The sequence below is a fragment of the Girardinichthys multiradiatus genome, chromosome 3 (assembly GCF_021462225.1).
Source record: "Girardinichthys multiradiatus isolate DD_20200921_A chromosome 3, DD_fGirMul_XY1, whole genome shotgun sequence".
Taxonomy (NCBI): domain Eukaryota; kingdom Metazoa; phylum Chordata; class Actinopteri; order Cyprinodontiformes; family Goodeidae; genus Girardinichthys; species Girardinichthys multiradiatus.
Window position 1 is genome coordinate 25,863,900 of NC_061796.1, and position 12,538 is coordinate 25,876,437.

Genomic DNA, 12,538 nt, shown 5'->3' on the forward strand with positions numbered 1-12,538 from the left:
TCCACTCAGGATGATTTCATGTTTACAGGTGCTGTTGATTTCCAATCATTTCATTCAATGGCTTGGAGTCAAATATGTGTCTCATCCAGGAGCTAAATTGTGTGTATTTCTCAAGCATGAATCACAGTGGGGTTTTTGTGCTTGATAAACATGTCTGAGGAGCGTAGTTTGCAGCTAAAGACCATCTGAGATGTCTCAGCTGCAGGTTGGAGGTCTAACACCGATTACATTAGGACCAAGCAGACACTGGATCAGTAGCCTGTAGACTTTCTGTGACGAGACAACAGAAAAAACATGATTAACTATTAGGTGTATATATTATATACATATATATTTATTAAATAGTCCCTGTATTTTTCTGCCTTTAAAATAAATGTGGAACCTGAGAACTGTCACCGGCTGACACTGAGCTCTTGGCTCAGATTCAGTAAATTCTAAATCCCCAGCTCTTGTTGTCTTATAGCACAAGCAGATTTAAGGCAGCATTGACAGCCATTTGGCTGCAGCAGTTATTGTACCTCCCCCAACTTCACTGTCCAACTATAACTCCCACAAGGTCCCACAAGCCTCAATACTGGGACCAATTTTAATCAGCCTTTATGTTAATGATTTACCCAATGTCTATTAAACTGTAAAAATACAATTATATGCCGATGACACAGGATTGTATGTTCATGCAAAAACAAAAAGTGAAGCTGCCGCTGTTCTCTCTGGTGCCATGGTACCTGTTTCTCACTGGCTCCATGACTCTTGCCTTTTTCTTAACATTAAAATAACAAGTCTGTTTGTTTTTCCTTCGGCAGCAAGCGGAGGGTAAGCAACCATCTGTGTTAGTTGATGGAGATAGATTAGATGTGGCTGAACAGTTTAAATATCTTAGAGTAATTTCTGATTCCAATTTAAATTTCAAGCAGCATGTCAAAGGAATTTCACATATAATTAAGTTTAATTTGTCAAACGTCAAATATATGCTGTGATATTTAGCCATATCAGTTACTGTCACATTACGCGGTCTCACACTTCAGAGGTCATTCTGAAACCCTTAAAGTCTCTCTTCAAGAAAACGCTTAAACGTTTTGACGAAAAAAACTCTACACTATCACTATTGTAACATCTTAAGTAAATACAACATCTTAGACTTCAATAGCCATCAAATATTCATAGATTCTTTTCTTGTTTTCAAAGTATTAAATGGACTTGCTCCTCCTCCTCTAATGGATATACACGCCCACACTAGCGCATCGGCGCAGGACTAAATTTGGCCAGGTGGTGGCGTCCATCAGAGGTACGCAGTCATGGTACACACTACCAGCTCATCTCAGGAACTGTGGCATTTACTCCAACTTTACAAACTCCCTGAAACACAGGTTGAAAACTAACCAGACGTATTTACAGGTAGATTGTCGGTTTTCCCTGAGTTTATTGTAAATTCATTTTATTAGTATCTTGTCTTTATGTGTCATCTGTGTTCTTTGTATATTGTATAGGTCCGTCATGCATATTACTAGGAAAGAATGGATGGAAGAATGGCTGAAAGCTATACGATGATTTAATTTGTCCAGCTTCACAAAGATTCTTCAATGTCAACAATTTAAAAGTATGTTAAACTGCTACAATTTAAAAAATAACTTCAGAGCTGCATCAAATTAACGGTTGTTAATTGTTCTGAGCTGCCCATGAATTGTTACTGTACCACAGTAACAATTCAGATATTAGTCCGGGACCAGGGGAACAGAGAGAATAATATGAATATTCCTGCGCCAACTCAAACCCTTGATGTTGGTTTTACCTATAATTCGCAGAAATAGAACCTGAAATTTTCAGCAAAACAGATTTGAGGGTAAACTAACAATTCCAGATGTTTAGCTAAAAAACTCAGACAATGAATAATGAGCCATCAGAATTCCAAGATGGTCAATGCTTTGGTTTCCTGCCCGGTAGACCTTAAAATCAGTCAGCCTAATGTGGGCTGACAGCCATGCAAATACCAACAGGCTGGAATGTTTTGGAATAGAAAGTCTGAAGAGTAGATGTTGGACAGCAAAACAATGGCACACCTCTAACTGGGGCTGTCTTTACGTCTAGGCCAGGAATTGAGTATGTTCATTACGTGTGTTTCCTCTTGATTTGATCTACACCTTCTTCCATTGTTGGTCTCAGTGTGAGCAGTGTTATCAGCTACCACAAACCTGGGGTTCATCACCAGCCTTCTGAAGAAGTACGTCCATGTAATGTAATCCATGGCATCCTGCTTGGATGAGATGGTTCCAGCAGCAATTTCTGCATTCAGATGGTCTGACAGCACACTGAGGAGGCTGAGGACACAAGAACCAATCAAAGGCATGTGGTCAATTCACTAAAATCACACAGTTTTTGGCATCTCCTTAATTTGACATCAGAGTGTGGATTTCCCCTTTCAACAAAACAACGAATGTCGCTTGAATGCTGCAGTTAAGCTTGTTAACAAGATTCATTTTTGCTTAAACCTAACTGTAAAGTTACTGGCAGACTTTTTAAATAAATAGATTTGATGGAATCATAGGAAGCAAAGCTAAGCTATGTAGATATTGAATAGGTTATTTAATATCTACATGCTCCCCCAGCTCAGATCATAACAAACAAGATAAGTTACCAGAACTACACAGGTCTTCATTTCAATGTCACCAGGTGACTTTGATCCTATTCAAGTCTTGGCTAGATGCATAGAACAAATCAATGCGTGAATGTTTCTTCAGCTGAATAAAAACAAAACCAAAGTCATTATTTTTGGACCAAAGGAGGAGCAATCAAGAGTCAGCACACAGCTTCGGTTAATGCAGCTAGAAACCAACAGTCGAGGATGAGATGACACTGCATCTGTATGTTCACAGTTCTGCCTGAAAAGTCAATCAGACAGCAGCAGCTGATCCAGAACGCTGCTGCACACGTCCTCACTACTAAGAAAGTAGAGGACACCAGTTCTAAGGTCCTTCCACTGGCTCCCTGCTTCTCAGAAAATATACTTTAACATACTTCTGTTAGTGTATAAGTCACTGAATGGTTTTGCAACAAAATACATTAAAGATCTGTTGTCCTTGTATCAACCTTTCAGACCACTCAGATCTTCTGGTTCAGGTCTACTCTGCATCCCCAGAATCAGAACCAGCAACATTCAGTTCCTTTGCTCCACTAATCTGGAACAAACTTTCAGAAAACTGCAAAATTGCTGAAACCCTGAATTATTTAAATCAAGACTAAAACCCTTTACTTTGAATGTTCCATTTAAACTCTTAACTGAAACATTAATCTTAGGCCCCGTTCACACTGGAGGCAAATGTGGCCCAAATCTGATTTTCTGGGGGTCAAGTGATCAGGTCATACTGTTTAAAAGCAAGTTGGAACGCTCAGATCTGGCCCGTATCCGACTTTTTCAGGTCACATTGGAGCCACATTCATATGTGGTCCTGAATCCGACGACTCGTATCTGATCTTTTGGAATGTGACTCCAGTGGGAACGACCACGGCGGATTAGATGTGACCTTGACGTCACTTTCTATTGCATTCATCACAACTTTGCGCCGCCCAGCAGGAAACGGTAGCAGTAAGCAAAACGTTGTGTGTATAACAGAGGTCAATTTCTTTTAGCCACTGACCCCTAAGCTGGATGAGGAAGCAACTTTATCTTGCTTCCACACACAGTAAGCAGAATAGTAAAGGAGGTAAAACAATCTCCAAAGCTCACTGTTCGATAATCGTAGCAAAGAGTGGCATCTTGGGGGTCGTCAAGTCTCCATAGCAACCATTAGATGCCATCTACATACTAACCTGTTGTTTAGGAGTTGGTCATATCACCAAAAATAAACAAGTGGAGTTTGCTAAACTCTACTGGAACTGCAATGTATTTAACTGAGATTGAGCTCTAGGTGGGTCTGGTATAAAAACACTGGCTATAAATGTGAAACAAAGCACCTTATTACACTGTTGAGTAAATAGGGGACCTGTAATTAGGATTTTCTTCCAAAGACCCTGGGAACCTTGTTATAGTGCATGGCATTATGACCTCTTTGAAATACCTGGAGGGTTTAAATGGAAATTTGGTGGACTCTGCTGTTTAACAGAAAATGGACGTCACTAGTCTTTGAACAGGATAAGGCAACAAAAACATCCTTTAATCACCATCTCAGTCCCAAGACCTAAATCCCCCAAGAGCCCTGTGAGGTGAGTTGAGCGGACAAGAGGACGCAAGTCTTTGGACTATGTTTTGCTCCAGAGCCATGGCAGTTTTCTTAAAAACAAATGTTGCATAATGTGAGATTTCTTTTTTATATTAAGAAGCTGAGGGTCGAATAAGGTGGAAGAGGTGGAAATCATTATCAATGTGGTGGGGGCAACCAGAGGATTGATGCAAACAGCACTACGCAAATAGACACACATAAAAACAGATGTTCTGTGCACAGTACTGTATATAGGGGGAGATGCAGGCATTAGGTGCATGATACAAGAAATCCAGGTGTTTGTTACCTGGACTCAACAGGGAATGGTTCGTAGAGAAACTTCTTGTAGAAATCCTTCTTGATGTCATGAACCAGAATAACTGCTTTGCCCTGGTCATCAAACTGTGGGCGACCAGCTCGTCCCATCATCTGCAGGACATCTACATGCACACGCACAACACAACACAACACAACATAACATAACAGCAGACTGTTTTTTCCTGCCCATGTTAAACTGGCTTTTAAATAGACCGCCTTGGACAGTAGTTTTACTAAAGTATAAATATTTTTTCTCAGTATTTTACCTTGATGAAGTTGCCACCCGAGTATCATTAGACACACGGGTGGCAACTTTGTCAAGTTAGATAATAAGGTGTAAATCTACATATTAAGCCACCAGACACTTTATTAGGTACACCTTGCTATGGGATGGACAACGTTTTACTTTAGAACTGGCCTAACTCGGGCGTGGCGCTGGTGGCGCAGGGGGTTGAGAGCGCCCCTCATGTATGGAGGCCTCAGTCCTTGACGCAGGCTGTCGGGGATGGAATCCCGGCCCGTTGATGCTTTCTGAGCCGAAAAATAACTTTAAAAAATGAACTGGCTTAACTCTTTGTGGTATAGATTTAACAGGTTGTTGGAAACATCCTTTAGTGATTTTGCTCCATTCTGACATGATATCATTACACAGCTGCTGCTGAAGTTTTGGCTGCACAATCCATGATGTAAATCTCCTGTTTCACCACATCCCAAATGTGCTCTGTGGGATCTGATGACAGAATCAGAATCAGAAAAGCTTTATTGCCAAGTACGTTTTTGGATATACAAGGAATTTGTTTTGGCGTAGTCGGTGCAATACAATACAAATTAAACAGTATAAACATATCTAAAATATAATAGAAATATATGTGCACAGTTTTAAGTGAGTGAGAGTAAATGTAGAGCAGTATAAGATGCAAGAGCAATACAACAGTGCAGGTGATCATTGTGCAAGTAAAGCAGGAGTCCAAGCTGAGCGTTAATGTAACGCATAGAGTTGCAGGTTACAGGTGTCCTGTCAGCAAAAAAAAGGAGGGGGGGGGGGGGGGGGGGGGGGGGAAGGGAGAATGTCAGTGTGGTTTCTGGGCTTTGTTAACCAGGCTGGTGGCAGATGGGAAAAAACTGTTCTTGTGGCGTGAGGTTTTGGTCCGGATGGACCGCAGCCTCCTGCCAGAGGGGAGAGTCTCAAAGAGTCTGTGACCGGGGTGGGAGGGATCAGCCAGAATCTTCCCTGCCCGCTTCAGGGTCCTGGAGGTGTACAGTTCCTGGAGCGACAGTAGACTGCAGCCAATCACCTTCTCAGCAGACCGAATGACACGCTGCAGCCTGCCCTTATCCTTGGCTGTAGCAGCGGCGTACCAGATGGTGATGGAGGAGGTGAGGATGGACTCAATGATGGCTGTGTAGAAGTGCACCATCATAGTCTTTGGCAGGTTGAATTTCTTCAGCTGCTGCAGGAAGAACATCCTCTGCTGGGCTTTCTTGATGAGGGAGCTGATGTTTGGCTCCCACTTGAGATCCTGGGAGATAATGGTTCCCAGGAAGCGGAAAGATTCCACAGTGTCAATTGTGGAGTCACAGAGGGTGATGGGGGCAGGTGGGGCTGGGTTCTGCCTGAAGTCCACAACCATCTCCACTGTCTTTAGAGCGTTGAGCTCAAGGTTGTTCTGGCTGCACCAGTCCAACAGATGGTCCACCTCCCATCTGTACGCGGACTCGTCACCATCAGAGATGAGTCCGATCAGGGTGGTGTCGTCCGCAAACTTCAGAAGCTTGACAGACTGGTGACTGGAGGTGCAGCTGTTGGTGTACAGGGAGAAGAGCAGAGGAGAGAGAACACAGCCTTGGGGGGAACCGGTGCTGATGGTCAGGGAGTCAGAGACGTGCTTCCCCAGCCTCACGCGCTGCTTCCTGTCAGACAGGAAGTGTGCCCGACTCCACCTGGAGAGCTTCTCCTGGAGCAGAACTGGGACGGTGGTGTTGAAGGCAGAGCTGAAATCCACAAACAGGATCCTGGCATAGGTTCCTGTGGAGTCCAGGTGCCGGAGGATGAAGTGAAGGGCTAGGTTGACTGCATCATCTACAGACCTGTTGGCTCTGTAGGCAAACTGCAGGGGGTCCAGGAGGGGGTCGGTGATGTCTTTTAGGTGTGAGAGCACAAGGCGCTCAAAGGACTTCATCACCACAGAGGTCAGGGCGACGGGTCTGAAGTCATTAAGCCCTGTGGTCCTTGGCTTCTTGGGAACAGGGACGATGGTGGAGGACTTGAAGCAGGCTGGCACATGACATGTCTCCAGTGAGGTGTTAAAAATGTCTGTGAAGACTGGAGACAGCTGATCAACGCAGTGCTGTTGGGGGGTGTCATGGGGGATGGTTGCAGGACTGTCCCTTTGTCTTTCAAAGCGGCAGTAGAACTCGTTCAGGTCGTTGGCGAGGCGTCGGTCGTTGATGGAGTGGGGGGCTTTCGGCTTGTAGTTGGTGATTTGCTTGAGCCCTTTCCAGACAGACGTAGAGTCGTTGGCTGAGAACTGGATTTGGAGCTTCTCAGAGTACAGTCATTTGGCCTCTTTCACTGCCTTGCCAAACTTGTACTTAGCCTCTCTGTATATGTCTTTGTCCCCACTCCTGAAGGCCTCTTCCTTATCCAGTCTTAACCTTCTGAGTTTAGCTGTGAACCAGGGTTTGTCGTTGTTGTAACTCACCCTGGTGCATGATGGTACACAGCTGTCCTCACAGAAGCTGATGTAGGAAGTCACAGCCTCTGTGAACTCGTCCAGACTGTTGGTAGTAGTCCTGAACACATCCCAGTCTGTACAGCCTAAACACGCCTGGAGATTCTCCACAGCCTCACTGCTCCACTTCCTTGTCGTCCTCACAACAGGTTTGCAGAGCTTTAGTTTCTGCTTGTATGCAGGAATCAGGTGGACCATGATGTGGTCGGATTGGCCCAGTGCAGCACGTGGGACGGCGTGATAAGCGTCTCTGATGGTGGTGTAACAGTGATCCAGAATGTTGTCTTCTCTGGTCGGACATTTTATAAACTGTCTATATTTGGGGAGTTCGTGGGTCAGATTACCTTTGTTAAAGTCACCAGCGACGATAACTAAGGAGTCCGGATTGGTCCGCTCCACACTCAGTATCTGGTCGGCGAGCATGCGCTGTGCGACCTGCACGTTAGCTTGCGGCGGGATGTAAACACCGACCAGGATGAACGAAGCGAACTCACGGGGGGAATAGAAAGGCTTACAGTTTATGATGAAGAATTCCAGGTCTGGAGAACAGTGCTGCTGAATCACTGTCACGTCGTTGCACCAACCACTGTTGAGGTAAAAACAGATTCCTCCACCTTTCGCTTTGCCGGAGAGTTCCGTGTCTCTGTCCGCTCTGTAGAGCTGGAATCCTGCCAGCTGCAGCGCAGAGTCCGGTATTAATCCACACAGCCACGTCTCCGTGAAGCACAAAACTGCCGATGAATAAAAGTCTCTGTTTTTCCCCAACAGCAGTTGTAGTTCCTCAATTTTGTTGGGAAGTGAGCGCACGTTAGAGAGAAATATTCCAGGTAACGGTGTTCGTAGTCCACGCTGGCGAAGACGTACCAGCACCCCAGCCCGTTTCCCTCTCTTCCGGCGTTTCACCGCGTGAACAAAGGTGAGCGGAACCTTTGACCAGAATGTCCAAAAATTTCAGAGCAGTAGGCAGAAAAGTGGGAAATAACTCTCTCTGGTGTAGTAGCCCTGATGTTCATGAGTTCTTCTCTGGTGCACTTTGTTCCGCCCACTGAATACTTTAATCTTTCTTTGGACCATTCTCTGTAAACCTGAGAGATGGTTGTGTGAAAAACCTTGTCAATCAGCAGTTGAAATACTCAGACCTACCTGTCTGGCAAAAAAAACTTTCCATGTTCAAAATTACTTAAACCGCCTTTCTTCCCAGTTCTGATTCTCGCTTTGAAAATCACTAAATGCCCTTACCACCTCTTAAAGGCTAAATGCACTGAGTAGATGCCATGTGATTGGCCGATTTACCATGTGCGTCTAACGAGCAACTGAACAGGTGTATCTCATAAAGTGGCCAGTTAGTGTATTCAGTAGATATCTGTACTACACAGAACAAGACTTTACCAGATAAGGAAATGAAAATAGCCAAGCCTGTGTACCTGTAATGGGATAGTCCACATAGCGCCTGGATTTCCCATCATAGTATTCTGTTCCTTTGACAACCACCAGGTGAGCAGGAAAGTTTACTCCCCATGCCAGAGTACTGGTGGCAATCAGAACCTGTTACAACAACAAAATACAACAAAACAATGATACAATGGAAGATAATAAAGTGGAAAAAAGTCCAGAAAAACATTAATCTGGAAGAGTATGTGTGTTAGGAACAACCTTTCTTATTATTACCCATAGATGAGTTTTCCCGCTCATATCATAATGGTAAAGTATAAATTCTAATGTTTTCACTTTTGTTAAGATATGGATAAGAATCCTCATTGACATACATTATAAGGACAAATGACCTACGGTTTGACAAAGTTTAGTACATTGGGTTTGACTGTGGAACACTCTGTAACCGAGTTGATTAGAATGCTGCAGCAACACTTAGATTAAGGGTTGGACACCTGCTATTACACACCATATCAGATAGACACCAGAATGGTGACACAGTCTACTGATAAACTCCTTGCACAGGAGTACCAGGTATAAAACTACACGTGACCTTCTTTCGAGGCTGCTTTGTCACTTTGATCTCCGAGACGATCCAGGAAGGGAGCCTCAGCACTGATCTCTATAACCGTTCCTCTGCCTTATTTAGATTAAAAGTGTTAAAAGTTTAGTTCTGTTTTACTGTCGTTCCGTTAAGAAAAAGTGATTGTAAAGAGTGGGGTCGCTTTTGAGGAACAAGAATCAGAGGGACTCCGCGGCGTTTAACCGCCAGCAGGGTGCAATAGCTCGGACAAATTGCTGTTGCCACCGCGGCCTGGAAGCAAAATACCACATCTGGCTAGGGGCAACACAGATGAACATGACGTCACAGCCTGACGCTGCAAAATAACAGGTGAGGAGATTCCTTCTAAAATTCTCCAGTGTTTTTTCTTAAGACTTTGGCTGTGTTTTTGATTCTGAGTGAGCTGAGGTTTTTACTTTTGAAGGCAGAGAAATGGTTCAGTTTTAGTGTGTTTTTGAGAACAATATAAGACGTGTGGAGTGGCGTGCGACTATACCGGTCACAGAGTCCGAGAGGGGAAGGTACAACCCTCTGAAGATTACTGTCGTTTAGGGCGGTGTTTTTCTAATCGTGATCCTGCATGCTTTAGATGTTTCCCTGCTTTAACACACCTGATTCAGATGATTGCAGTTTGTTAAAAGCATCTTAATCAGTCATGAATTGAAATCAGGTGTGCTGAAGCAGGGAACCATCTAAAACATGTGGAACAGGGTGCCTTGAGGACCAGGGTTAAAAAATATTGGTCCAGGGGAGTAGGTTTAGAGTTCCTTTAGTGCATGCAGGGGAAAATAGTCTTCCAGACAAAATTAAATTGAGGATTTCAGCTTTATCAATTAGCCTCAGCTTTATCCAACTCCAAAAGTTGGGTTTTATCAAAAACCTCACAGCAAATAATTACAGTGATTAAACTTGGCTAAACCTTCACCCACTTAAGATTTTCAGATTGGAGGAAAAATGCTGTAAACTCTCTATAATTTCAAAAAGAATACACCAACCACTGCCTTCTGACTACAGTAAAATTGATGTCATATATTTAAGACTTGGCTTCTCACCCAACGTGGTAGGTGCATTAAATGATACATTTGGTTAAATTGATTGTAATATTAACAATTGTACAGACTTATTTATGCATAAGTAGTTTTACTGTGGCAGGCATTAGTACGAATAAATTTTTCAACTTTCACCACTTGATGGCGCCAAAGGGTAACTAACCAATAGATCTGCCCTTTCACCTCCTTTTTCCTTCATGAGCTGGTATGCAACAAAACTGGAATGTCGTTTATTTTTGTCTTTTTTGTATATAGTAATAGTGGAACTAACAATGAACAATTATGATTATGTGTTGTGAAATGAAGAGGGTGAAAAAAATGCCGATTTCACTACCTAGGTTTTGATTTTTGTTCTTAGATTGCTGCACTGGGATGGCTGTATGATCAACTTATGTATTTATAGGTTGTGCAGGTCACAGTACTCAGGGGTTAATGATTTCTCTTGAAAGGTTAATGAAGAGTCGTCCCACTATATTGTCTGATGATGTGAGCAACAACCCTAAACATATAATTTTTTCCTAGGTGAAGAAAGCCTGAAAAGGTGGCTGGGAGCAGCCTGACAAATGGGTCCATTGACACCTTATTACTCAGGACATAAGATCTCTGGGTTTCAGAAACAGTATGACTGGAAAAATTGGTGTTGGAGGATGAAAACAGTGTGTTTGAGCTGGGTGTGACAAGAATGAATGAAGGCCCAAGGTATGAATGATGTATTGATGTGGGCCATCTGAGTGAAAGGTTCATGAATCGAATGATATATTTTAGTTTCTGTGAGCTCATTATTTGTTTTGGGTTTTGATTCATAGTTGTGTTCGGACAACTAATGAACGTTGTGGAGTGCACCAAATTTTGTTTTCATATGTTTTTCTCTAATGTCGGTGTTCCCTATATGTGTTGGATGCTCGCAAGTTGGAACAACTTTTGGGTTTTAGTTTTAGAGGGCCGAAGCTGGCATGTGTTGTGTGTTTGTCTAACTTTCTCAATATTTCTCTTCAATGTTTGTCTGACTAACTTTTAATCTTCAGAGAAAACAAAAAAAAAAAAATGTAATAATAATCCTAGGATACAAAGATTGGAAAAATTGGGCAAACTCCCATAAACCCTCGAGTACCCTGTAGAGGGTATAGAGCTGGTCCAGTGTTCCACGGCCGGGACAAAAACCACACTACTCCTCCTGAAGCAGAGGTTCGACTATCAGCCTTACCAGGGAGGCTGAGGAGTGTGATCCCCCTGTAGTTGGAACACACCCTCCGGTCACCCTTCATTATGAAGGGGGACCACCACCCCAGTCTGCCAGTCCAAAGGCACTGTCCCCGACCGCCACGCAATCTTGAAGAGGCGTGTCAACCATGACAGCCCCACAACATCTAAAGACTTGAGGTACTCAGGGCGGATCTCATCCACCCCGAAGCCCCGCCACCGCGGAGCTTTTTAACCACCTCGGTAACTTCAGCCTGGGTGAGTCCAACCCCGAGTCCCCTGCCTGTGTTTCCACCAGGGAATGCGTGATGGCTGGATTGAGGAGATCCTCGAAGTACTCCTTCCACCGCGCGATAATGTCCCCAGTCGAGGTCAGCAGCTCCCCACCCCCACTGTAAACAGCGTTGGCGAAGCACTGCTTCCCCCTCCTGAGGCGCCGGACGGTTTGCCAGAATCGCTTCGAGGCCAACCGGTAGTCCTTCCCCATGGCCTCACCGAACTCCTCCCAGACACGAGTTTTTGCCTCTGCCACCGCCCGGGCCGCGGCACGCTTGGCCTCACGGTACCTGTCAGCCACCTCAGGAGTCCCACAAACCAACCACAGCCAATAGGACTCCTTCTTCAGCTTGACAGCGTCCCTTACTGGCGGTGTCCACCACCGGGTTCGGGGATTGCCGCCACGACATGCACCGCAGACCTTACGGCCACAGCTACGGGCAGCAGCATCGACAATAGATGCGGAGAACCTGGTCCAATCGGACTCTATGTTTCCAACATCCCTCGGAATCTGGTCAAAGCTCTACTGGAGGTGGAAGTTGAATACATCCCTGGCCAAGGGCTCCGCCAGACGTTCCCAGCATGCCCTTGGGCCTGCCAAGTCTGTCTGGCTTTCTCCTCCTCCAGTGGATCCAACTCATCACCAGGTGGTGATCAGTGGACAGCTCAGCCCCTCTCTTCACCCGAGGCTCCAAAACATGCGGCCGAAGGTGACTTCAGAGGAGGGAACGGGACAAAGAAATAAATAATAGGAATTAAATTTTTGAGTTTGAAGTA

At 44.5% G+C, this 12,538-nt stretch overlaps 1 protein-coding gene across 1 annotated transcript in view; it reads right to left on the minus strand.

Moving 5' to 3' along the window:
• Nucleotides 1–12,538, minus strand: part of ascc3 (activating signal cointegrator 1 complex subunit 3) — a 301,858-nt gene that overhangs the window by 18,874 nt on the left and 270,446 nt on the right. Inside the window, exons 32-34 of the mRNA XM_047360681.1 lie at nucleotides 8,668–8,788; nucleotides 4,501–4,633; nucleotides 2,190–2,315 (exon numbers count right to left, since the gene is read on the minus strand). Of these exons, the coding sequence (XP_047216637.1) occupies nucleotides 2,190–2,315; nucleotides 4,501–4,633; nucleotides 8,668–8,788 (380 nt within the window). The remainder of the gene's footprint in view (nucleotides 1–2,189; nucleotides 2,316–4,500; nucleotides 4,634–8,667; nucleotides 8,789–12,538) is intronic.